The 23097-nt window shown below is 39.4% G+C and overlaps 1 protein-coding gene across 8 annotated transcripts; it reads left to right on the forward strand.

Moving 5' to 3' along the window:
• The first annotated feature begins 1456 nt into the window (after positions 1-1456).
• On the forward strand, positions 1457-22307 carry zgc:113263 (TIN2_N and Myb_DNA-bind_4 domain-containing protein). 8 transcript variants are annotated; one of them, XM_026361114.1, is made up of 31 exons: positions 1457-1672; positions 2171-2216; positions 2300-2370; positions 2518-2613; positions 2790-2960; positions 3066-3181; positions 3652-3718; positions 3807-3949; positions 12844-13046; positions 13154-13258; positions 13484-13579; positions 14126-14236; positions 14899-15022; positions 15230-15701; positions 16010-16077; positions 16153-16399; positions 16530-16708; positions 16986-17208; positions 17296-17444; positions 17727-17818; positions 18147-18304; positions 18385-18530; positions 18955-19207; positions 19293-19408; positions 19510-19741; positions 19835-19974; positions 20097-20346; positions 20481-20611; positions 20869-21112; positions 21291-21397; positions 21542-22307. In XM_026361114.1, exons 9-31 carry the CDS (start codon positions 12951-12953, stop codon positions 21547-21549), a joined length of 3747 nt encoding a protein of 1248 aa, XP_026216899.1. In that variant the 5' UTR covers positions 1457-1672; positions 2171-2216; positions 2300-2370; positions 2518-2613; positions 2790-2960; positions 3066-3181; positions 3652-3718; positions 3807-3949; positions 12844-12950; the 3' UTR covers positions 21550-22307. The 8 variants fall into 8 exon arrangements, with proteins under 8 accessions (XP_026216899.1, XP_026216900.1, XP_026216897.1 ...); XM_026361115.1 differs by having other exon boundaries at positions 2171-2370; positions 3490-3718; positions 3789-3949; XM_026361112.1 differs by having other exon boundaries at positions 2171-2370; positions 3490-3718.
• The last annotated feature ends 790 nt before the right edge of the window (positions 22308-23097 follow it).

Raw genomic sequence — 23097 nt, forward strand, 5'->3', positions numbered from 1 at the left:
TTAGAGTTTTGTTTAAGCAAGTGAATTTCTTACAGGCCTCTTTAATCTGTGTTTTTTCACATTTAGCTGTCATATAACAAGGTATGTGTCTCCCTCTGGTGGAGGAAACCACACATTTGAGGTGGATACTGTTAAAGGGGATGCCAAAAATACTTTAAATTAGGTGTTTACATATTTGATAATGATATTTAAATTAATGAGGTGGATGACTATACCTTAGAAGAGTTGCAGTTAAACCATGAGTTATAGGCGACATCGCTCACTACTGAGGTTTCTTTCCTGTGTGTCTGCGTGTGTACATGTGTGTGCTTGTGTGTTTGCTTAATGTCAAATCAAGTGAGCAGTGACAGCTCACACTCCTGTAGTCCAGAGTTTGATGGAGCAGTTTCACTGGAACTGTCGCCTGTCTCTCCATCATCCTCACAGCTGTCTTGTCTTCTACAATATGTGTTTCCATGCTTCAGCGTCTCCTGATCTTTATTTCTTCAAAACCACTTGAGTGGTTTGGTCACATCCATCCAAATTCAGGTTTGCACAAAAATATAGAAAAACATTTGTCCAATTTTAGGACCCCCCCCCCCACTCACATGCCTCCTATTTGCAGTCACCAGGTCTTCACCATCTACAGCCATTAGTAAAGCAGTCGTCTACCCCAGGAACCCCAGGATCAGCGGTTTGAGTCCGGGTTTCTCTGGACCACATGTGTCTGAGACTATGATGACACAGTTAATCTGTCAATCACAGATGTGCTCAAGACATTGTGTGCCAAATACAAGTGTGATGCTATAAGGCTTCATTTATGATTTAAAGAATTGTGGAGGAGATGGTGAAGACAGACATTAAAACATCTGTGATGATCCCTGTGAATGTCTGAGATAATTACATCCTCGGAAAGTGTAGATGAATCTAAGAAATTGTGTAGTTTGGACTCTTGACATAAACTGCAACCATTTGGCACCAGTTAGCCCAAAGTAATGTTCTCCATAAGCTGTGCATTGCTGTCACTGAACAGCTGTTGACTGACTATACAGGCTGATGTAGGATATATGAAAACATCTGCAAAGGTGCTACTCAGTGGCAACTGGACATTGTTGACGTTCTTGTTTTATCTTTGATGCAAATGACTTCTTCAGTTGTAACTGACTTCTTCTAAGTCTTGGATATTTATTCAGTACAGTATGTAATATGAGAATAATAAACCTGGCATCTTATTGTGACATGTTCCGTCATGGATCTCACACGCTCAAAATAAGCTTTATCGAATTAATTTTATCATCTAACCTTATATCAAAATAGATTAGATTAGATTAGATTAGATTAGATTAGATTAGATTAGATTAGATATTAGTCATCATAAATAAATACACAGTGAGCTCATTTTGGATTTCATTGCGCTTTTATCGTGAAGGATCACAACCGGAAGTTTTGAGGTTGTTATTTCTAGCGAAACCGATGCTCGTCGATTTAACTTATTTAAAAACTTAGCTAAGCTTGGCTAAACTTTTCACAAAGCTATTAATGGTAAAAAGTCGACAGATGTCTGCATAATAGTTTCTCTAATGTGAGAAGGTATTAACTCTGCTGCATTGCCTGTCATTATAGCTAATGCTAACTGTACAGTGTTAGCTTGTTAGCTCAGTTGTCGGAGCTCCTGTCATGTCAACAACACGAGGTCTGTATGTTTGTGTTATGTTTTTATTTATGGGATTAATACATATTTATCAAGAGGTGACGAGGTGGCAGTTCTGGCTGGTCGAAGTTTTAACTAAGCCATTATTATAAGTGTTACACATGCTGATGAAGAGTATTTGAATCGTGTTCAATAGTATAGATATACATGTTAGTCTGTCACTACTGATCACTGAATGAAGTTAAATTAGAATACATTTGGAAACAGAAGAAAATTAGGTGCATTAACATCAACTGGACTGGAAAGGTCTGATGAAATTGTCATATGTCATATTTGTTGCTCTGTCTGATGTGTCTTTATTTCTTTCTGCTCCTTAGACAAGCAACATAGTCAGTGTCTCTAATGGTACAATGTCATGTTATAGAAAAGGTTTGCTGAAGTCAGATTTTCTTTTTTTATGTGACCAACTAAGCAGACTTGACATTTACATATTTTTCTATAAGGTAACATATATTTCCTACTGCTTGCATCTACTTTTAGATCATCTTCCTCTGTCGTCCCTGCGCCTCCTGGTTCCTCCACTGAGGTTGGTGTCAGCCTGTATGTGGCAGGTGGCTCTGGAGCGAAATGTATACCAGTATAACAAATTGGTTGAATTCATCTCACTAGTGACAGAGATGGTCCCAGAGCTCATGATCTACAAGCAGAGGACTCCACTGATCCTAGGACTGAGAGCACGGGTAAGCAAATGTGGATATATTTGGGTGTCTGTCTAAATAAAGTCAAGAAACATGAACCAGAATGTTTCTGTCTTAGTTTGCACACATGTATCATTATAGAACTTAAGTTTCTGGGTAAAGGCAAGTTTTGCACTGTATATTTTTCAGATTATTTTTGAATTGTTAAAGAGGATGGATGCTGCAGACTGTGACACTATCCAGAATCACCTGAATGTTTTCGCTACAAACTACATGAAGAAAGAGGTAGGAAATATTTTAACAAAGTCTTTTAGAAAAAAAGTAATATTGACAAAGAAATAAAACACCTGATGGACCGTTAATGTGTATTTAACGTTATTTCTACTAAAGCAGTAGCTTTGCAAGAAACTGTGAGACATACCATTTTGATATTAGTCTTTTCCTGACTGTGTCTTTAACAGACTACCCTTCCCTAGCCTGAATGTAAGGTTTATGGTATAGTTGAGAAAACAAATCTCTGTTGGGCTTCATGGCAGGATCAAGATGGAGAGGTGGAGATGTCAAAGTCAGAATTTGTCAAGCTGGTTAGAACATTACTCAGAGACAAATATGAAAAGGATAAATTCCTCAAGGTGAGCCGTGCTTCAACAATTATTAGTTTCACTTTCAAAAACCAGTGTGTGTACAATATTTGGCAGTCTTTGTCATGCATAATCCTATTCTGCTACTTTATTCAGTCCAGGAAGTATTTCCAACACTTTATGGAGCCCGTTTTGACACAGCATTACAAATCCTGGTTTGGGAGTTCCTGTACCGACTGGAAGAGTTTATGCCAGTACCAAGTCTTTCCAAGGTAGGAAGCTAGGTGAAAAAAATCTGCACCTAGGCATTAGGTTATGCCTAGCAATCATACAGGTTCTGAACACCTGCTCTACAATGTTTTATAGCTGGACTAATTTTTTGAAAAAATAGATAATTACAAATTTACACTGACATGCATTTGTCTTTAGTTTTTGCTAAACCTTCATTCTAATCAAATAATGTCAGTTTTGACAATGTGTTTAGACTTACGGCACAAAAATTTGATTAGTTTGCATTAGAAGATGCAGTCATCCTCACTCTTTACATTAAATGTCTGCCTCCCCATATTTTCTGTTCCAGGTGAGTTCTCCTTCATGTCAGACACTATCCTGTCTACACTGGCATCTAAACAAACATCAGTGGCAACCCAAGATCGTTTTGATGCTTTTATGGAAAAGTGGAGATGGCAGCGATGAAGAGACTGACAATAGCTCCACTGAACCTGATCCAATAAACTCACAGTTAAAGGAAAAAGGATTGTCACCACTTACTACTTCATCTTTTGATGATGCTAGTCTTGCTGGAGACAGTGAGTATCGATACGTCACACAGTTTGACAAAAACTTTTCTTTAAATGCTATAAATTCAAATCTTTTAAGACAAATCTTTGTCTGCAGATCATGACAGCAGTGTAGACCCTCAGAGTACCTTCTGCCTTCCCCCAAGTCCTCATAAAACAGATGCAACACATGTGGAACAAATCACAGAGGAACCTGCAGCAGATAGGACCAGAGTCCAAAATAGTTATAGCACTGGAAAGGTAAGAACAACCTCATACTCTAGTGCAGAAAACGCTGAAAACTGGACCTGCCTTGAGTGTGGCAAGAGCTTTAAGAAACGTGCAACATTAAGACGTCACATAAGAGTTGGACATGCAGTACCTGAAAATGAACTCCATCGCTGTGATAAGTGTGAGAAGACGTTCCAGACAAAACGTCGTCTAGAGCAGCACCTTCAAGCTCATGCTAAAGGGAAACCGTATGTTTGTTCCTATTGTGGCAAAAGGCTTCCATGTCCACAAGTGCTAAAAACCCATCTGCGTCTTCACACGGGGGAACGTCCTTATGCCTGTAAATATTGTGATAAGAAGTTTGACCAGGCGTAGAGAAGCCGTTCCTGTGTAGTGAATGCGGAAAAGCCTTTTCGAACTCTAATGCTTTTTTGGTCCACTCACGGGTTCACACAGATGAAAGACCATATCACTGCAAAGACTGCGGGAAAAGATACATCAGGCTGCAAAGGCTCAAAGTTCAACAGCGATATCATACAGGCGAGCGTCCCTTTACCTGCTCTGACTGTGGCAAGTCTTTTCGTCTAAATTCTGGGCTCAGTCGACACTGTAGAATTCACACTGGAGAAAGACCTTACAAATGTCTTTTGTGCGACAAAGGGTTTTGCCAGTCATACAACTTGAAAGTACACATGCAAAGTCACAAGAATAAGAAGGTGAGACAAGCCACAGACTGATTTATTTCATCTACTACCTGATATTTGAAGCATTGAAGGTTTGAACAGATCAAGTTTGTGTTTGCACCTGGTGACTTACACATTAATAAATAATAACTTTGTTAAAGCCTCAATGTAGAGATTGCATCTGTCAGATCTAAATAATTTTTTGTGTTCTAATTGTTTTTTTACTTAGCATTAATAGTCACTTTACTGTGTACTTACAAATGGCATGAATATATGTGCTTTATATATGCTTAAGTGCACCGTATGTGTGTCTGCTGTCATTATTCCCATACATATGGTTCATGTAAATATTTGGGAGAATGTGAGTCACATAACAAAAAAAGTCCCAAATGAACAGAAATAAACATGCAAATGTAATTTCGACAATGATTTACTTTAAATAGGTGTCCAAGAAAATCAGTAAGCATTTAGAGAAGACCATTCTGCGGTATTTAAAATGTGCTCACAGTGTATGTGTGTTCATTTTCTTAAATAAATACAGAAAAACATGATAAACCGACAACTGGTTATAGTATTATACTTCCTTCACTTCTCTAACATTTTGGACAACAACTTTGAACCATCCGGTTCACATCCTTCAACTGAAAAGTAGCAAATACAAGAAAAGTAAACTGGGCACAAAACCCGTGTGGACCACACGTCAGAGTTCGCTACCTAATAATTTTTACTCTGAAGAAATATTTGCTTTCTTTCAATTTGGACAATAAAATCTCTACGCGAAGTTCATGTTAAAATTATAATTAACTGCTTTTATTATGAAGGCACTAGACACAGAACAGAAGTCTTGTGGCAGCCGTGGACACCTGATTTCAAAATAAGAGTTTTGGTCAATAAGCTCATCACTAATTCACTATTTGCCTTTTTAATCGTCATTTGATGTATGTTATGTAATAATTGCAAATGTGTAGGATGATGGTAAAGTTGTTGTGTTGTCTAAAGGAACATAAGAAGAGTGTTTGGATTTATGCTTGGAATAAACCCTGAGAAAATGTATCTAGCATTTCACAGCAGCACAGACCGGAAACATTAATGCATTATAATCGCTTTGTCCCGCCTGTCTCTGGCATAGAAGATGAGAAGAGCCACTGTGACACTGGAATGCGTCAAGAAGAGAAGATGGGAGATTAAAATTGACAAAAACACAGCTGTCTGACTTGGAAAACCCTATTTTGCAGTGTGGCCAGGTTGTCAATCTGTGCTATCCTAGCGAATGTCTGCTGGTGCAGCTAAAAGGAAAAGCCCCTAGGCCACACCGCCTGCTCCCTGATCAAGAAGATCAAAACAACAGGAGTCTGCTACAGCCTGGGCCAATCCTCTACATTCCCAAACAATACCAGTGCAAAAAACAATAATTTGATTGTTTATTTTACCTTTTTTTTTTTTTTTGCTCTTGTATCTATAACATTTTACTGTGCGTAAAGATTATTTTAAAAAAGAATGTTGATGATGTGTGAATGCACATGTAGGACTTCAAAACCAAATTTGTCAGGAACCCTTTGCCACGGTACAAGCAGGTTTCTCTCCAGTGTGATGTCGCAGGTGAACTGTGAGCAAATCTTTTCTCACAAAGGCTGCAAACGAACGGTTGGATTTTAGGTTTAGAGAGAGATATAAGAGAAATATTATTATATTCAGAAAACTGTCGTCTGTCTCTCTATGTTCCTCACAAACATTTTTTAAGCTGCACCTGTGTGCTTGCTGTTGGTCCTCCTCCTCTTCTTGTTCTAACTTCACTGGATTTCTCTCCTGTGATTTATCACTGTATTGTTGACCACCTGTTTAGACGTGAGTGTAGAGAGGATTGTCTCTGACATGAAGGTGAATTCACCTGGAGAAAAGCAAAGCTCAATGTAAAAAGAACTCGAGCGGGGCTGGGTGTGAGGCAGGGATGCAGCAATAGTCAAAAGGGGGTATTAGTGCACCTTGACTTTAGGAGAAAAAGCATAGCACATAGTAATGGATTCATACTTTTAGTCAACTTGAGCAGCTCCTCATATTGCTACAAAATCACCCTCAGACCTTCATGATAAAGAAACAAGTTCAGGTTGGTAGTCTCTGGAATAAAGACTAAATGTGGAGAACCCTAACCCTAACCTGGAAAGATATAGATATTTATTTTCACTGACAATCTTGAATAATTTGCACCTTCTTAGAAAACTACTCTTTTTGTAATGTACATCAATATCTGCTAATAAACTCTAATAAACTAGTTGTTTCCCCTATTAAATTACTAAATTATTATTAAATTAGTAAATACTCTTCCAGTCGGTAGGACTCCCAGGCCAGTATTTGCAGTGCAGTGTCAAAACAGGCCCCATACTGCATGGGAAACAAAAATATTGCATTAAAAACCTCAACTGTTATTATATGTCATACATATAGAGAATAATTCATCAAAAACATGGTAAAACTCACCTTGAAATCAAAGTAAACGCTGACTTGGTCCTCCCCCAGGAGGAGTTTATTTACATGAATGAGTAATGAATTTATTGACCTATATCTTATAGATACCCAGTTAGAAATACTAATGATTACATGGTATTTTAACAACTTTTAACAGCTCTCATTTGGACACTAAAACTATCTCTCTGTCTTGATTATATCGCTCTGTCTGACATCTCAACATTATCGCAGTTTACCTCTTCAGGAACCAGGGACATACAGGGAGGTGGGTAATCTGATCGTAGAAACAGGCAGTAAATGCATTATTAACCAGGATTAATAAGTTCTTGGTGTTATATTCAGCAGCATCTTTGAATCATATTCCATCATATACAACTACATCCTGGATAAGTTGCTGTGGAGTAAGGGACAGCAATAACAGTAGCTCCTCCGAACCAGAGGGTGGCGCTAAAACATCACAGGCGAGTTTCTCTCTGGCCAAAAGGAGGCGCTGTTTCTTGTTTACTACAACAATATCAACTCTACTGTGCTTTAAATTTAGCGCCGCACTTCAACAGAGCTTTACTGCATCAGTAATTACACCTACTAAGATTTATTTAATATCAACTTGCTAAATGTAACGCTATAATATCTTAAAAAGTAGGCCAAGTAAGACTTGACAGGCAAGTGTTGGACATTTCTATCACAATGCCAGCTTTTTTATTATATAAACTCACAGTACTGTTGAGTAAAATAAAGATGTTTTGAGCGAGCAACTTTACACAGAGCTCAGGAAAGTTCTTCTGTTTGTTTTGGCTGTGTAATCAGGAATGTGTGTCCAGACCATCTGATGCACCACTCCCTGTAGGTCTTGCTGCAGAATGATGTTTGAACTATATCTAAGAATGTAAACTTTTAAAGATTGTGCACAGTACTGTGTACACATATATGTATGCATGCACAAACAATTATTTTTGCTTGTGAGTAAGTATATTTTGCTATTAGTAATAAGTCATTAAGTAAAAGTTCTACTCCTCCTCTTCCTTCCAAAACAATGTTCCCTCATTTGGTGATTTGTTGATGGCGGTGCAGAGAGTTGTCGAATACCTTAGACCAAATCTTCCACAGATGTTCAAATTGGGTTAACCTATGAGTATGTAGGCCACAGCACATGATTAATGTCATTTTCATACTCATCAGACCATTCAGTGACACTTTGCATATGTTATTCTGCTGCTGTAATAAACATAAGAGTCTCTGCTCAAGCTCAGTGTCACACTGGCAACGTCTTAGGTGGAAAGATTGTTTGGAAGATTTATGACAAACGAAAGGGCCAAGCAGGAATGCTTTGAGGGACCTGAATAATGAATAGGAGGTTCTTCACAGAGTCCCAGTTGATCCTGCAGATGGCTTTTATCAGATTTTGGACCATTCCCATCATGCCCCAGATTCTTTTGAGTGAGAGGTTAAAATTGCAGGAGTACAGATCCACAGTCAAAAATAAAAGCCTTACAATCCACAGCAAGCCAATAATTTACTCATATATACTCATATGTTATAACCTCTAAATATTGAGGTGCGGATAAAGATGGTGTTGAGCTATTGAAAGAAAATGTGCTTGCATCGTATACATAAAGATACTTATACCTGGTCATACCTTGTTATTCTACCAGCCACGTCATTAAAATGGTCATCATGAATCACAACAAAAATCATGTCAGGGCACTTTATACAAGTTACACAGTAAAGGAGGAAGAAGGACAACTACGGGGGAGATCCAAAGTCAATGGCGAGTAGCTGTGGCATATAAATGCATAGACAGGAGAGGTCCCAGAGCGGTCCAACTCCATAGCAGTATAACTAAGAGATGGAGCAGAGTCACTTAACAAGCTCTAAGTATAAGCTTTATCTAAAATGAGAGTTTAAAGTAGTGAGGTCTCTCTCCTGAACCTGAGCTGGGAGCTGGTTCCACAGCAGAGGAGTTGATAACTAAACTCATTCTACATTTGGAAACTCTAGGAATAACAAGTAGACCTTTACTATGACAGCCAAGTGGTCTACAGGGATAATGCAGTACTTTGAAGTCTTTAAGATATGATGGAGCTTGATCATTAAGGACTTTTTATGCAAGAAGGATTTTACATTATATTGTGTATTTAATGGAGAGAAACTAATGAAGGAGAAATAATTCCAGACAGGACTCTCGCTGCAGCATTTTGAAAACGGCAGAGCAAAAATGGAGCTATCATCAGTGAACTTAACGTGTGTTTTTGAGCGTAAATAGATTGAATGCCCACAGCCCGAGGTGTTAGATCTGACGTTGAATCTTCGCATTTGGTTTGTTATAAGTCTACAATAAAATGTCAGCGTGAGACCCTTAACCACGAGTTATAAACTGTTTATCTGCAAGAAATTATGCACTAAAACTGTTTTTAAACTCTATTTTAAAAAGAAACTTTTTCATTAAAAACTTCTTCAAGAAGTATTTCAAAAAGATTTTGCTGATTCTGCAAGCTTCAGATCCTTTGGCAGGCAGTTTTAATCAGTTGTGGTCCTGCCAGGTTTTAGCAGTCAGAGGAGCCCTGAGGATCTGAGGCTTTAAATCCAGTTTTTAATGCATTGATCCCACCCATAGACTGTCTATGATCTCGCCATGCAAACAGCATGGACAGTACCTGAGAGGGAAAGCAGATCATACCTGATCAGAGCTGAGGAAAATGCGCCATCTAGTGTTTTAGAACCGACCAGCTTGGTCGATCCGGTCTTCATCAGCCAACCAGGAAAGAGGGCTTGCCGTGATCTGGACTGAGGCGGATGAGACCAGAAACCTTTGTTCTGTCTCTCCTCCTGGTGCGAGAATAAAAACAAGAACCTGCCAATGCTCCCTGCAGAACTGCGCTCGCATTTTGTGGGTTGGCGATCGCATATGGACGTTTTACAACACAGAAATTAACAGATTTTATTAATTAGGCTTCACGTTTTTTTTTTTTTCTTCCATCGCTACAAACCGTGGGGAAACATCTGGTCGTTTTTCTCCTGTCAGCTGCTAAATGGAAATAAACCGCGGAACTGAAAGTGGAAGCAATCGAGGTGCGTGAAAATGAGTCTCAGTCACCTTAATTACGGAATAAACAGCATCTATTCTGAATTAATATCACTGCCGGATTTCTTTAAATTCATGCACGGAGCTGATTTCGATTACAGTATAGGATGTTTTCCATGTTTTCAGTGGGACTTTCGTTGAACTCAGCACTAATGTGGTTATTTTATCATTGAATATCTGCCAGGAATAAAATATCTTGTACTAATGCTGTGGGTTTGTTCTGAGTTTGATGGATGCTGTTGTTAGGACACCTGAGAGCAGCAGCAGCAGCAGTCTCATGTTATTATTTCAGCTGGCAGTTTGCCACTATAAATCAAGTTCACTTATGCATAGCGTGATCCTGGCCCGCACATGAAGTGTTAGGTGGATGTTGTTGACAGATTGCTTGTTGAAGTACTTGTAAATAATAACTAGTGTAGTTTAAGTCAGCTGCAGCTGCTGATTTGCACTTTCCAGAGCTGGTTTTGCATTTCTCCTTCATTAATTCAAGTCAGTGCAAATAGAAGCAAAACATGTCTATCTCCAGCCGTACTGTTGAAGTATTTATCACAAGTAGAGCTAAAACAATAAGTCAAAGTATTGATTAACAGGGAAAAATATTAGTCAGCAGTTCTTTTCATAACTGATTACTTAAATTTAATAAGTAAGCATGATTGATTCCTTATTGTGAGGATTTCTTGTGTTTTAAAACCTTATTTAATTCTAATCACATAAAGTCACATAAATAAATGGGATGTGTAGTTTTCTGAGAAAAAAGTGAAACCTATACACATCCTGATAGTTTTATCAGCAGTGACCTGGTTCCACTGGCAGCCATACATGCCCATACCATAACACTGCCTCCACCATGTTTGACACATGATGTGGTATCTTTTAGATAGTCAGCGTTTCCTTTTCTTCCGATCATTCTGTTACAAGTTGATCTTGTTGTTTCATCAGTCCAAAGAATCTTACTGCAGAACATGGGAGGCTGTTTTAGGTCTTGTCTAGCAAGGGCGAATGCCAAAAATGCCACATTATGACCTCCTGCCTAATATTGTGTTGGTCACCCTTTTGCTTCCAAAACTAGATCAGATATCCTGAAGGTTCCTGTGGTATACACCAAGATGTGGGTCTACATGGATCTGACTTATTTGTCCAGCATATCCCACAGATTCCTGATTGGACTTAGATCTAGGGAAACACCTCAAACATTTTGTGGTCCTCAAACTATTCTTAAACCATTTTTGCTTTCTGGAAAGGAAAATCTTCCTGTTGAAGGCCAAAGCCATTGGGCCCACTTTCAATGAAAGGGTGTACAAAATTGATATCATCTGTGTATTTACCTAATTATTTGTTGTCTTCATTTGCTTACTTCTGCTCTTTAATTCTGTCATTTGGGACACACTCATAGCTGCCAGTTGATGCACAGTGATTCTCTGGATAAAATGCTGAATCTACACTGGTGATCAAAATTAGAGAACAACCTTTGATTTCCTACATATCAAGGTCACTGCCTAGTCCTATTTGAGATGATCTAATGAGTAAAATAGCAGTTTTTTAAGCATATTTCAGTAGTTACACAGATTTTAAAGCACAGTAGTAAAAAACCTTAAATGAGATATATGAAAAAGAAAACTGATCAAAATCAGAGAACACTTTGAGATACCCCAGTTATTGATGTTGATTTAGCATCTGGTGCTAATTTCATTTTTTCAATTTAACTGGCAGCCATCCTTTCCGGTTTTCACTGACTTTGCAAGATGGTAAGCTGTTCTAAAGTGACTGAAGCCCTTCGGCAGCAGGTTGTCCAGGAGTTGGTCCTTCCAAATCTGTGATTTCCAGAATATTGCATCTTTACAATGTTACAAACTTATACAAGTCCCTTAAGAAGAAGAAGAAGACTGGTCATCCACGAAAGACAAATACAAGAGAGGACAGGATGATATGGAGAATGTCAATGGGCAATCAGTTCAACACTGCAACTGGAACTGCTCCCCAGTTCAGTGCTGACCATGCTAAGGATCTGTCTCGTCATACAGTGCCTCGACATTTAAGAGCATTTAGATTGTAAACCCACTCTGCAGTTACCAAACCTCTTATTAGCAGAAAGAATCAAAAGGCTGGACTAACCTTTGCTGAGGAGCATGTTGTTTGGACATAATTGGTCCAAAGTTCACTTTAGTCATGAAAGCAAGTTAAAATGATTTGGTACCGATAAGAAACATTTTGTTTGTTGTCGAACTGGGGAAAAACTGAACCCAAAGTGTGTAAAGAAGTCAAAGGAGTGAAAGTGAAATGTGGAGGAGAACATGTCATGGTTTGGAAAATGTTTTCTGCAGCAGGAGTTGGGCCTCTTATACAGCTACATGGCAGATTAAATGCAAATGTTTATCAGAACCTTCTTCACCAACATGCAGTTGCAGACAATGGCAACAAAGTTATGTCCAAGAACCCACTACAGTGACAGAACTGTGCAAGAGACTGGAAGAAGAGTGCACCAAGTCACTCCAGAGCAGTGTGAGAGACTAGTTATGTCCTCTGCCAAGGGCCTGTACACTCCCTACTAATAATTGACTGTTGTAACCTCCAGAAAATGTTATTGTAATCTTTCTCCGGGCTTTGCTGTTCTCTAATTTTGATCTCCAGTTTATAATTTCAGAAGTTTTCAGGTTTGGTGTTCACTTCCTGGCGTTTTCCTCTTCCCTCCACTTCAGGTAATGATCTTCCAGTACGCTATCTTCGCCTCCTGGCCCCACCCTTGCAGCTGTTATCGGCTGCTGTGTGGCAAGTTGTACAGCAGGGACTTGTGGAGCACTATGGGATGCTAGAGGAGTTTGTTACCATGGTGACAGAGCTGGTCCCAGAGCTGATGAGCTACAGTCAAAGGGCTCAGCTCATCCTGGGACTCAGGGCCAGGGTGTGTACTACTTACTGTTCCTTTAAACTTAAACAGTTTAATGGTAACACTAAATCAATGAATTAACACAAAATCACATTTTAATGATTACGTATTACTAAAAACAGCTTGTTCTGGAGATGTGTCGAGGTGAGCACCCAGTGGACATGCAGACCATTCAGCCCCACCTGGATAGAATTAAAGCTCCTGTCAGCACTGCCAAGGATCACCATGTAAGTACACACAGCATTCATTTTAATAATACAAACCTGTTTCCAAAAAGGTTGGGACACTGTCTAAAAGGTAAATAATGATCTGATCAAGGCTTTTTTTTTTAATAATAGACCATTCCTCAATCCCAGAGAAGACAGCTGTGTTTCTGGATTTTGTTTATATATTTTCATTTTTGCATAGTAGCTTAAACTTGCATTTACAAATGCTGTGTCTGTGTTTGTCAGGTAACCATTAACCAGGTGGAGGAATCTGAGGTGAACTTTGTGGAGTTGGTACATTCATTACTGGAGGGTCCCTCTGAAAGAAAATATTTTTTCGAGGTGAGGTATCGCTCCCTATTTATTTATTCATTTCAATATGCCATGTAATGGGTCACTGCTGCTTTTGTGCACACTCATATATTACACTAAAAAAAGATCATCCTGAAGCCAATTTTTTACAGTCAAGGGAATTCAACAATGTTCAGGCCAAGCAGCTGACTTGAGTGAAAATGTCTATTAAGTTAGACATTTGCAGATGATGCTGATTTTGTAATCTGAGGGTGACCTAATGTGATATGTTATCCTCGGTGGACATGTAGGAATTCATGTTAAATTAGAAGACCATGAAAAATGTCTGACCATGTTTAACAATTTTTTGGCTCACAATAGGTGTGTCAGTCAAATTGCCTAATTCACATGTGGCAGAATTACAACCACAACAGAGAAATCCTTTTGAGCCCAACACAATGTGCTGTTGTTTTAAAACTGGTCAACTAGTTAGAGCACGCCCTGGTTCAGCCAAACATCAGAGGAGCTCCATGTGCAAGAGAAAAGTTGTGCTCTTCCACAAATTTGTCTCTATTAATCTCTGTTCCTCATCTGCAGGAAATCTTCCCTGAGTATTTTGGGCCAAAGTATAATGCAGCACTTGAAATGCTGGTGTGGGAGTTCATATCGAGACTGGATGAGCTGCTGCCAGTACCAGATTTCACACAGGTACCAGATTTTGCAAATATTATAAGCTACTTGCATAATAACAGGAAGTTACTGCCTTTGTTTGTTCAAAGGAGCAACTGAATTGTCATGAAATATGCCATGAGAAAGAAACCCTATGAGTATGGTGACCCTATGACCTTTTCACCAGTGCTACGATCGAGACAGCTCCACTCTGGAGCTTGCAAGCTTATGTAACAGTTCACGTTCTGGCTTGTTATGTCCATATTTTGTTACCTACCCACTACATTGTTAATGTCTAGGGAACAGCTATCTGGGGATGCTGTCAAGGCCTGTTAGAGGTCTGCACTAGTTGTTGTGCTCCTGTCTTATGTTTAGCTATCAAAACAAATCAAATACAACTCAGGTATTGTATTATCAGGAAATAGCTTTGACATTATTCCAAACTGATCACTGCAGCTGAGAGTCTGTCTGTACCAATGACAGATACAGAGGAGGTTAAACTGGGCACAGCTGCACCACAGTGTCAGAAGACTGCTAGGTTTATTTATTTTGAACTGAGCAGTTGGAGAAAACTTTAAATAGAGTTTATTTGAGTCATTTGACCTGAGTGTAGGTCATTTGGCAGTATGTGATGAGTACCAGTGTAATAAATGAATGCAGGGCTACTAAAACTACTGCAGTAACTTGATCTCTCTTCTCAGTTGGCATCTTTGCTTGGAGACGCTCCGTCATTCCTAGACGACTGTTTACAATCCCTTTTCCCACCAGAGGACATGAAGGCTGTACTTGAACACCACCGAAACCTTGGTCACTTTAAAGAGAAAGGTACTGCAGGCTCAGGGCGGTGGGAGATAATATTATATTGAAATAATGTCACGTATGTGAATTATAGCATCTCTATTGAAGCTTTTTGAAGAATATCTGTACAAATATGCATTTGCAGTAGCCTCTGTTTTTTTCCTTCTTTACCTTAGGCTTTGATTTGACAGTTACTTCTTTCTTAACTGTTACCATATTTACTCTCGATTGTAGATCCTAGATTATTGCCAATGGACGACTGCATCCTCGCCTCCCTGTCTCTACCTCCTGGGACCAGACCTGTCATGAGCACCACATCCTGCTCACCTGCTCTCAAAGACCCAGCCTCTCCAGAGCCCAAAGGACATGTTGATGGTCTCATTAACACCAGCACCCTGGAGAGGCCGAGCAAGAGGAGCTCTGAGACAATAAAGCAAAGTCTGAAGGAGTCAAGGGATTCTAGCATTTGGCAGCAGCAAATTAGAGGCGGGAACATTTCTCAGGAGAGGAAGGGACCACACCCTGTTAATACACAACCCTGTGATGAAACCATAGACCTCACTATGTCTAATGAGACAGCGGACCCAGACTCAGCAGACAATGAGGACAGTCAAAGCTTGAGAGAAACGCAGATTTATAGGAAGAGGAAGCTGAGCGGAGGTGTAGACATTCCTACCAAGCAGCCTGTGGAGGCGTCAGCTTTCTTGTAAGAAAGTACCAAAATGTTTTGTTGGTATGACACACAAAAACTTCACAGCAGGGCTTCCTGATGATTCAGCTGCCATGAATCACATTTATCTTCATACTTTATTTTAATTTATTTTTTTACTTTGCATTTACCCATCTAAATATATTTATTTGTCTCTTGTGGCTTAAAAAAAATCATATCGTGATCATTTACAAGTATCATACTTACAAATTCTACAAATTATTTTTTGACCACAAAGGAAGGTGTTGGTATTTTGTCCATTAAGTCAACACACTTGTCTTTGTTGTGTTTTTCCATCTTTGCAGGGACTCCTCAGCAGATGATGAGAATTCAGGTGAATCTCCTCTCATATCAATATGGGGAGAATATACAGGTCTGTACAGTTTATATATTTGTGTACAATAACACAAGTTTAAGCCTGTCATTAACTCTTCTTGTGTCATTTTAGACTCTCAGGAAGGGTCCTTTCCAGTTGTAACAGACACAAAGGTTCCCTGGTCAGACGAGGAGACGCTCCATCTGCTCGACATTTGGGGAAAGGACTCAGTGCAGCGGGCTTTGAAAGGCTGTTTAAAAAATCGTCACATTTTCACGCAGATTGCACAGAAGATGGCAGAGAGGGGTTACATGAGAACCGTGGAACAGTGCCAGACCAGGATCAAACGACTCAAGAAATGCTTCCGCCAGAACAACAAGTGGGTATTATACTGTATGACAGCGTGACGAGCTGTCTTCATTTTTTTCCGTCCAATCATTGAAACTGCTAACTGCATTTTCCTCAAACTTAAGCTGTAACTTGTGAAACGATCCCTGTCCTACAACCAGAGGGAACGCCAGACTAGAGTATAAAATTTATGAGCAGCTGGAGCGGGTCTTCAGTTCCTCAGCTCCTTCGTCTGTTCCGGAGGTCACCTATAACGTAGAAGAGGTTATTGATCAAGAGGAGTCCCAAGACGGCGATGACGACTTGCAGTTTGTTGGCCTTACGAGCCCATTGGAAATTGGTAAAATGTCACACTTAAAATTTGAAGTAAACTGTAGCTGATCTCCTGTTTTACCAATATAAATGATAAAGTGTTTCTGATATATGGTCTGTTGCATGTGTAGCCATATATGATTCCCAAATAATTAAAACATTTTCCTAAAATGCTTCTGTATTTGGAGATATTCCAAAAATATTATAGCTTAAGTAGATTATAAAAATAGCAGGTAATATATATTATATATATTTTTATTTTTTTATTTGATTAATATTTTTAAGCGTCATTCATATTTTTTAAGGAACTAGAAGCGTTCCATGGACAGACTGGGAAACGTTGGCACTCATTAACATGTGGGGTGAAGACAAGATGCAACAGGAACTGAGAGGGACGCACAGAACTGGCCATGTTTTTTCCATCATATCTAAAAGCATGGTCGCCCAGGGCTTCTCCCGAACACCGGAGCAGTGCCAGACAAGGCTGAAACGGCTGAAATCGAGCTTCAGGCAGTGCTACCAAAACAAGTATGTTTGTTTACAGCAGAAGGAAAAAGTTCATTGTTTTTGTGATTTACATTATATTGATGCTTGGTCTTTGTTCCCACACTGTAGCTTGAAGGGACAGGAGCAAGTTGTGTGCAAGTTTTACAACGAACTAGGAAGAATTTTAGTGAAGGACTTCCCTATAGTTCCACAGTTGGAGGATATACCAGCACAGGTTGAAGATGGCGACTTTCCTGCCTACTCCCATCGTGAGATTGGTAAACACAAATGCCTGCTGCAGGGGTGGGTGGGGAGAGAACTTACTGTGCAAAAGACCTAGGCCAGCATTAGATTTATTATCTTAATTCAGTATTACTACAAAGTTATGTATACTTAGATTCAACCTATTTGTTCAGCATCTTAAAAGATTCTAAAGAAAAAAAAGAGCTACTGCAGAAGTAAAATGTTGTTTTATGTGTTCGATAATATTAAATCATATAATGATGTGAACTTAATTCTTATTCTTTCAGTGATTTTCCTTTTATTATATTTGTCTTTAGAGCCTGCTGTGGGAATTCAAGAAGACAGGAAGAAGGTCCCCTGGTCTGATAAAGAGACCATCATCCTTCTGGAGCTCTGGGGAGACCCACAGGTAGAGCATATAAACATAATTGTCATTTAGAACTGCTAAAAAACCAAACTCAGATGCAGGCAGAAACCAGGGTTACATTAACTGTACGTCGTCTTTAGATATTATTCAAAGCTTTAATTATGTAGAATATGTTTTCTTTTTCACGAAAGACAAAATAAAAGTGTCTCTACCAGCAGAGACCTTATGGAGCACAAGAAGCATTAAATTGAGTACAGAGTGAAACACATAGCACAAATAATATCCTTTAATCTTCAGTCTAATGGTTGATGTTATTTCAAGTATTTTTTTTTATATAGCTGCCTTTAATATGAATTTCACCTGCATTTAGGTCCAGCAGAATCTAAGACGCTACCCACACAACGGCCACGTTTTTACTGACATATCCGAGAAACTTAATGCCAACGGCTACTCCCGCAGTGCAGAGCAGTGCCACTCCAGGATCAAACGGCTGAAAGCTAACTATCGCCAGTGTCAGGAAAACATGAGGTAAAAACTGCGCATGAATATTTGTTTACTATCCTGCTCTACTGGCTGTATGTTGACACGCCTCTCTTTACTGTCTGTAGCTCATCTGGGACGGACAGAGTCGATTTCAAATTTTACGATCTGCTGGAACAAATCTTGGACAAGCAGCCGTCAACATCAACCACTTTAGTAACTGACTCCATTGAAATATCAGAAGAGTCCAATGATGAATCAGTGGCAGAAACAGGTAAAATAAGTCCTGGGGAAAAGTGTGAGTGCTCAATATGACATTATTTACTAAATGTAGCGTAGCTTTGTATCAAAAATGAAAAGAAAATAAAACTAAAAGAAAGGCATATGTGATTGCTGCACAAATGTGAACCATAAATGTTATTAAAATGTCACTTACTATGAAATGAGTTTGTATATAGTTAGTTGATTGCCGAAGTGGTATTTTAAATTGTGTTGTGCTGTTTGTAATGGCCATAGTATAAGATAGTTGAGTTTGGTTCTAAAAAGATTGAATGTGTGAATGCTAATATACAAATGCATTAGTAAACTATTAACATATAAATTGTAGCTGTTAGCACTGTGAAAAAAACCAGACAAAACCTAAAAATTAAACCACATGCTAGTGCACACGGTGACACTTTCTGTGTTTTTACTGTAAGATGGAGAAATGAGCGTGTCAATAGAAAAACCAGCACCGAGCTCATGGTCAGATGAGGAAACACTGGCGCTCATTGATATCTGGGGCAATGAGGATGTTCAGCGGGCGCTGAGGGGTTTCGTCCACAATGGACACGTTTATGCCGACATTTCAGAGAGAATGCGCGACCTTGGCTACTTGAAAACCTCTGAGCAGTGTCGCTGGAAAGTCAAATCGCTGAGGAACAACTTTCGACAGTGCTACGACAGAAAGAAGTGAGACCAGTCTTTTTGTCTCTTTGCATTTTTCTATAATCCATAATGATAGTAATCTTTATATTAATGTTTTCATGCCTTCTAGATGTGGAAGAAAAGTCGATTATAGATTCTACAACCAGCTAGAACAAATTCTGGGGCAGGAAGCAGTTTCTATCGATCAGTATGACGAAAGAGATGAACGAGCAGACCAGGATCCAGGTACAGTCCTTTTCATTCATTGAATGGATACACTCTATTGAATAAATGTCATTTAAGTCCAACGTCTATTTTATTTGGCTTTATTTATTTAACTGGAGCAGGTGTAGATGGCATGAACACACCATGGACAGAGGAAGAAACAGTTGCTCTGGTTGAGGTTTGGGCTGCAGATGATGTACAGACCAGCCTCAAAACCTTTGTCCGAAATGGACACGTATTCGTCGACATTTCTGAAAAAATGGCTGCCATGGGATACCTGAGGACGGCAGAGCAGTGCCACTCCCGGATCAAAAGGTTAAAGAAGACTTACAGGCGTCACTGCAACAACCAAAGGTAAATAAATAGTGGCTTAAGTAAAATGACTGAGTGGATAGAAATCATTTGAGTGCACTGTTTCCCAACCCACCTCATATTTTATGTTTTTAGAAGTGGAGGACGTCCTGCTGTGTTTCGGTACTACAACCTCCTGGCTCCAGTGCTTGGTGACGGCCCTGTGTGCACTGACATGAACAGTACTGCTGATGAAACCACCTTGCAACCCTTAATCGACAAGGACTCTGACACGTGTATGTTTAAAAGTTACTAAATTAATTAGTGCATTTTGTCTCGTTACATGTTTGGACAGTTGTACTACAGATGGATGTCAAAGATGAACACCAAATAATCAGGCTGTCGTTCCTACTTTTAGATGAGCAGTCCTCGAGCAATCATCTCATGGCTGACCTGAGCAGAAAGATGCCCTGGTCGGACCAGGAGACTCGCACTCTGTTGGAGATCTGGGGTGACAACAACATCCAGCTCACACTGAGGGGTTGCCTGAAGAACCGACACGTGTTTGAGTACATCTCAGAGAAGATGAGTGAGCATGGATTTATGAGGACATCAGAGCAGTGCTACACCCGCATCAAGCGCCTAAAATATTCCTTCCTCCATGAAAAGTATGTGAAGGCAAAACATTTTTATATTATTGTTAGTGTTAATAGCAACCACTTGCCAGTGATCAGCCCATATGGCTTTACTTGTTGGCTCTGTGGTGTGAGTTATGGTGGTTAACATTTATTTTTAAATACAGGGAAGAGTTTAAATTCTTCAGTGAGATGGACCGAATTTTCAGGAAGGAGTTGAAAGTAGACGACTCAGTCGCTGACATGACACTCACAGAGGAGCTGGATGACTGCACACCCGAGCCAGGCCAAAAGAAAGGTGAAACAAAATGGAAATTCATATGAAGGGAGCTAGGTATGTTTAGTGTGCATGTGGAAATGGTTTTGGATGCTCCTCGCATACTGCCTCCAAGTTTTTATTAAATTTTAAACATTATTGAGGATTGACAGACTTAAATACTTTAAGTCAGGCGACAAGTGTTTGTACCAGTTGGGCGCTTTGTATAAACTTCTGCAGAGCTTTTTATCTCGTAATCATGTTACTATAAATTTACTATACTCTCCTTGTTGTCTCAGGTAACCAGTGGGTGCCTGATTGCTTGAAGTTGGCCTGGAGCGACGGGGAGACGGAGGCCCTCCTGGACATCTGGGGGAGCGAGGAGATCCAGGAGAACCTGAAGAGCTGCACTAAGAACAAACACATATTCATCCAGATCTCTCAGGTCATGGCCAGCCAAGGTTACCTACGCACACCTGAACAGTGTCAGACGAGGATAAAGAGACTGAGGGCCAATTTCAGAAGCTTCTTAGAAGGAAGAAAGTAAGTACAGGGGTTGATTGGCTGGAATAATGTGGTTCTATTGTGTGCTGCTAATCCCCATTTTATCCACTAAACATATTTTAAACCTTGTAACATTGAATTCATTGCTGTTGTGCACATTCATTTGGGCATTTTTGTGTGTCCCTAGCTAGCAATAAATAGTTATCTCATGTTTCAGAGGAGAAAAACAGGAGTGCAAGTACTTTGACCAGTTGGTGCAGATATTTGGTAGCAAGTATGTGATGAACTCCGACCCCTTGACTGACGATACAGCTGATGTTGTAGGTGAGAAGTCACATTGAGTTACAGATGTTCATCATATAAGAGAAGTTTTATTATTGGATTATAATTATTGATGCAGTAGCTCACTAGCTAAGACTCTCAGTCATGTTCACAGTTTCATATCTGATTCTTTTCCTTCTGGTTCAGAGACATGAAACTACACATCATGAAGACAACACAGCAGCAACAGCAGATGGAACAGGACAAAATATCACTGACGTTAAAGCACACAACATCCCAAACTGCTGTGATGTGCAGTTGTTTACAGATGACACAAGAGGGTCTGTTCAGGCTCTCTGAAATTCACATTTGCCTCTGGATAGAGTTCAAATACTTAAACATTCTTAAGACACAAAGACCTATTTCAGGCTGTAATGTAGTGTGTGAGTGTTTGTGTGAATGTGTTTGTTTTGTTTCCCTCAACTAGGAGTGTCTTTCTGATTATTAATATAATAGAGCCATGTCACTAAAACCAAGATGCTCAGGGCCCGAGGGACAGAAATGAACTTGAACTGATTTAGACCTAGTGGACGTTGCAAGAATTCCTGTGCTAATGTAGAAAATATTTTTGTTTCTAGTGTTCAATTATTTTGTACATGGACCTAAAGAGAGTTCATCAAAGCACAGACAAAAAGAAATACAAGCAAGTAGCCACAGCACATTTGATTTTAGGTCTTAATTCAGGTCTCACTTGTTAAGTCTTCTGTCTTTGCACTTGTCTTTAATGTTTGTGGTGAACGATTAAAGCGGAATCCTTTAATTCTCTTTTTATACTTTGTATGAGTTCATCTTGTCCAGAATTGTATTTATTTAAATTATTTTTCTGTATGTATTACAGGGTTTAAAAGTTGACTTTCTTCCAAGCGTTAAGGTACTTTTTTCCATAAACATGTAGAGGTTTTGTCAAAACCATTAAAAGAAACTTGTAAAATGTGCAATCAAGTATTTGTTGTGTGATTATTTTTCTGTGTGAAGAGGTCACACAGGAACAGTTAACATCATGAACACAAACCAATTCTAGCGATTGGAAAAGATCACAGAATCATATTGTATTGTTGCATATTAAAACATATCTCAAAGTGTCAAAAAGACAAACACAAGGGGACTTCAGTTACCCTGGAGACACGAGACCGACAAAAAGGGACATAAACAACGAACACAAGCAGCAATCATGATGGTTTCATTTGTTGTCCTGCACGGGAAGAGTAGTGAGCCTTTTCAAAACTTAATAACCTTATTATGTATCATGAGGTTCAGTCAGATCGATATTAACCACTGCTAAACATTAAAAATTAACGTAATGAAATTTTATAGATAACTAATGTAAATCGAAAAAGGAACAGTGATTGGCACATTGATTGGAAGAAGCTTTAATTGTTTAAGAGTTCACATTTTCTTTCTCTTCTTTTGTTGTTTTCTGCCTTGTCTGTTCGGGGACTCTGAGCCGTGTGCACGTCTGCTGTTGAGACTCTCGTCAGTTTCCTCTGCCCTTCCTGAGATTGGTGGCAGGACACTTGACAGTCTGTGCAGATGCCCGTTCACCGGCCTGGAGCAGCGCTTAACTGAATTAGTCTTGATCTCAGGCAGCCTGCAAACACTCTCCAGCTCTGTGGTGCTTCTGAGAACAGTCTTTTCAGGTTTGTGTCTTGCTCCCCAGCAGCTTGACTCTGTCGTATTTGCAGCTGAGGGCAGACGCACAGGCA

The sequence above is a fragment of the Anabas testudineus genome, chromosome 23 (genome assembly GCF_900324465.2).
Source record: "Anabas testudineus chromosome 23, fAnaTes1.2, whole genome shotgun sequence".
NCBI lineage: Eukaryota > Metazoa > Chordata > Actinopteri > Anabantiformes > Anabantidae > Anabas > Anabas testudineus.

Coding starts and splice junctions, on each gene's coding strand:
- zgc:113263 (XM_026361109.1), top strand. CDS start 10,095: ATGGAAATAAACCGCGGAACTGAAAGTGGAAGCAATCGAG. Junction 18,531..18,954: donor TGAATCAGTGGCAGAAACAG/GTAAAATAAGTC, acceptor TTTTACTGTAAG/ATGGAGAAATGAGCGTGTCA. Junction 20,612..20,868: donor CGAGCCAGGCCAAAAGAAAG/GTGAAACAAAAT, acceptor TTGTTGTCTCAG/GTAACCAGTGGGTGCCTGAT.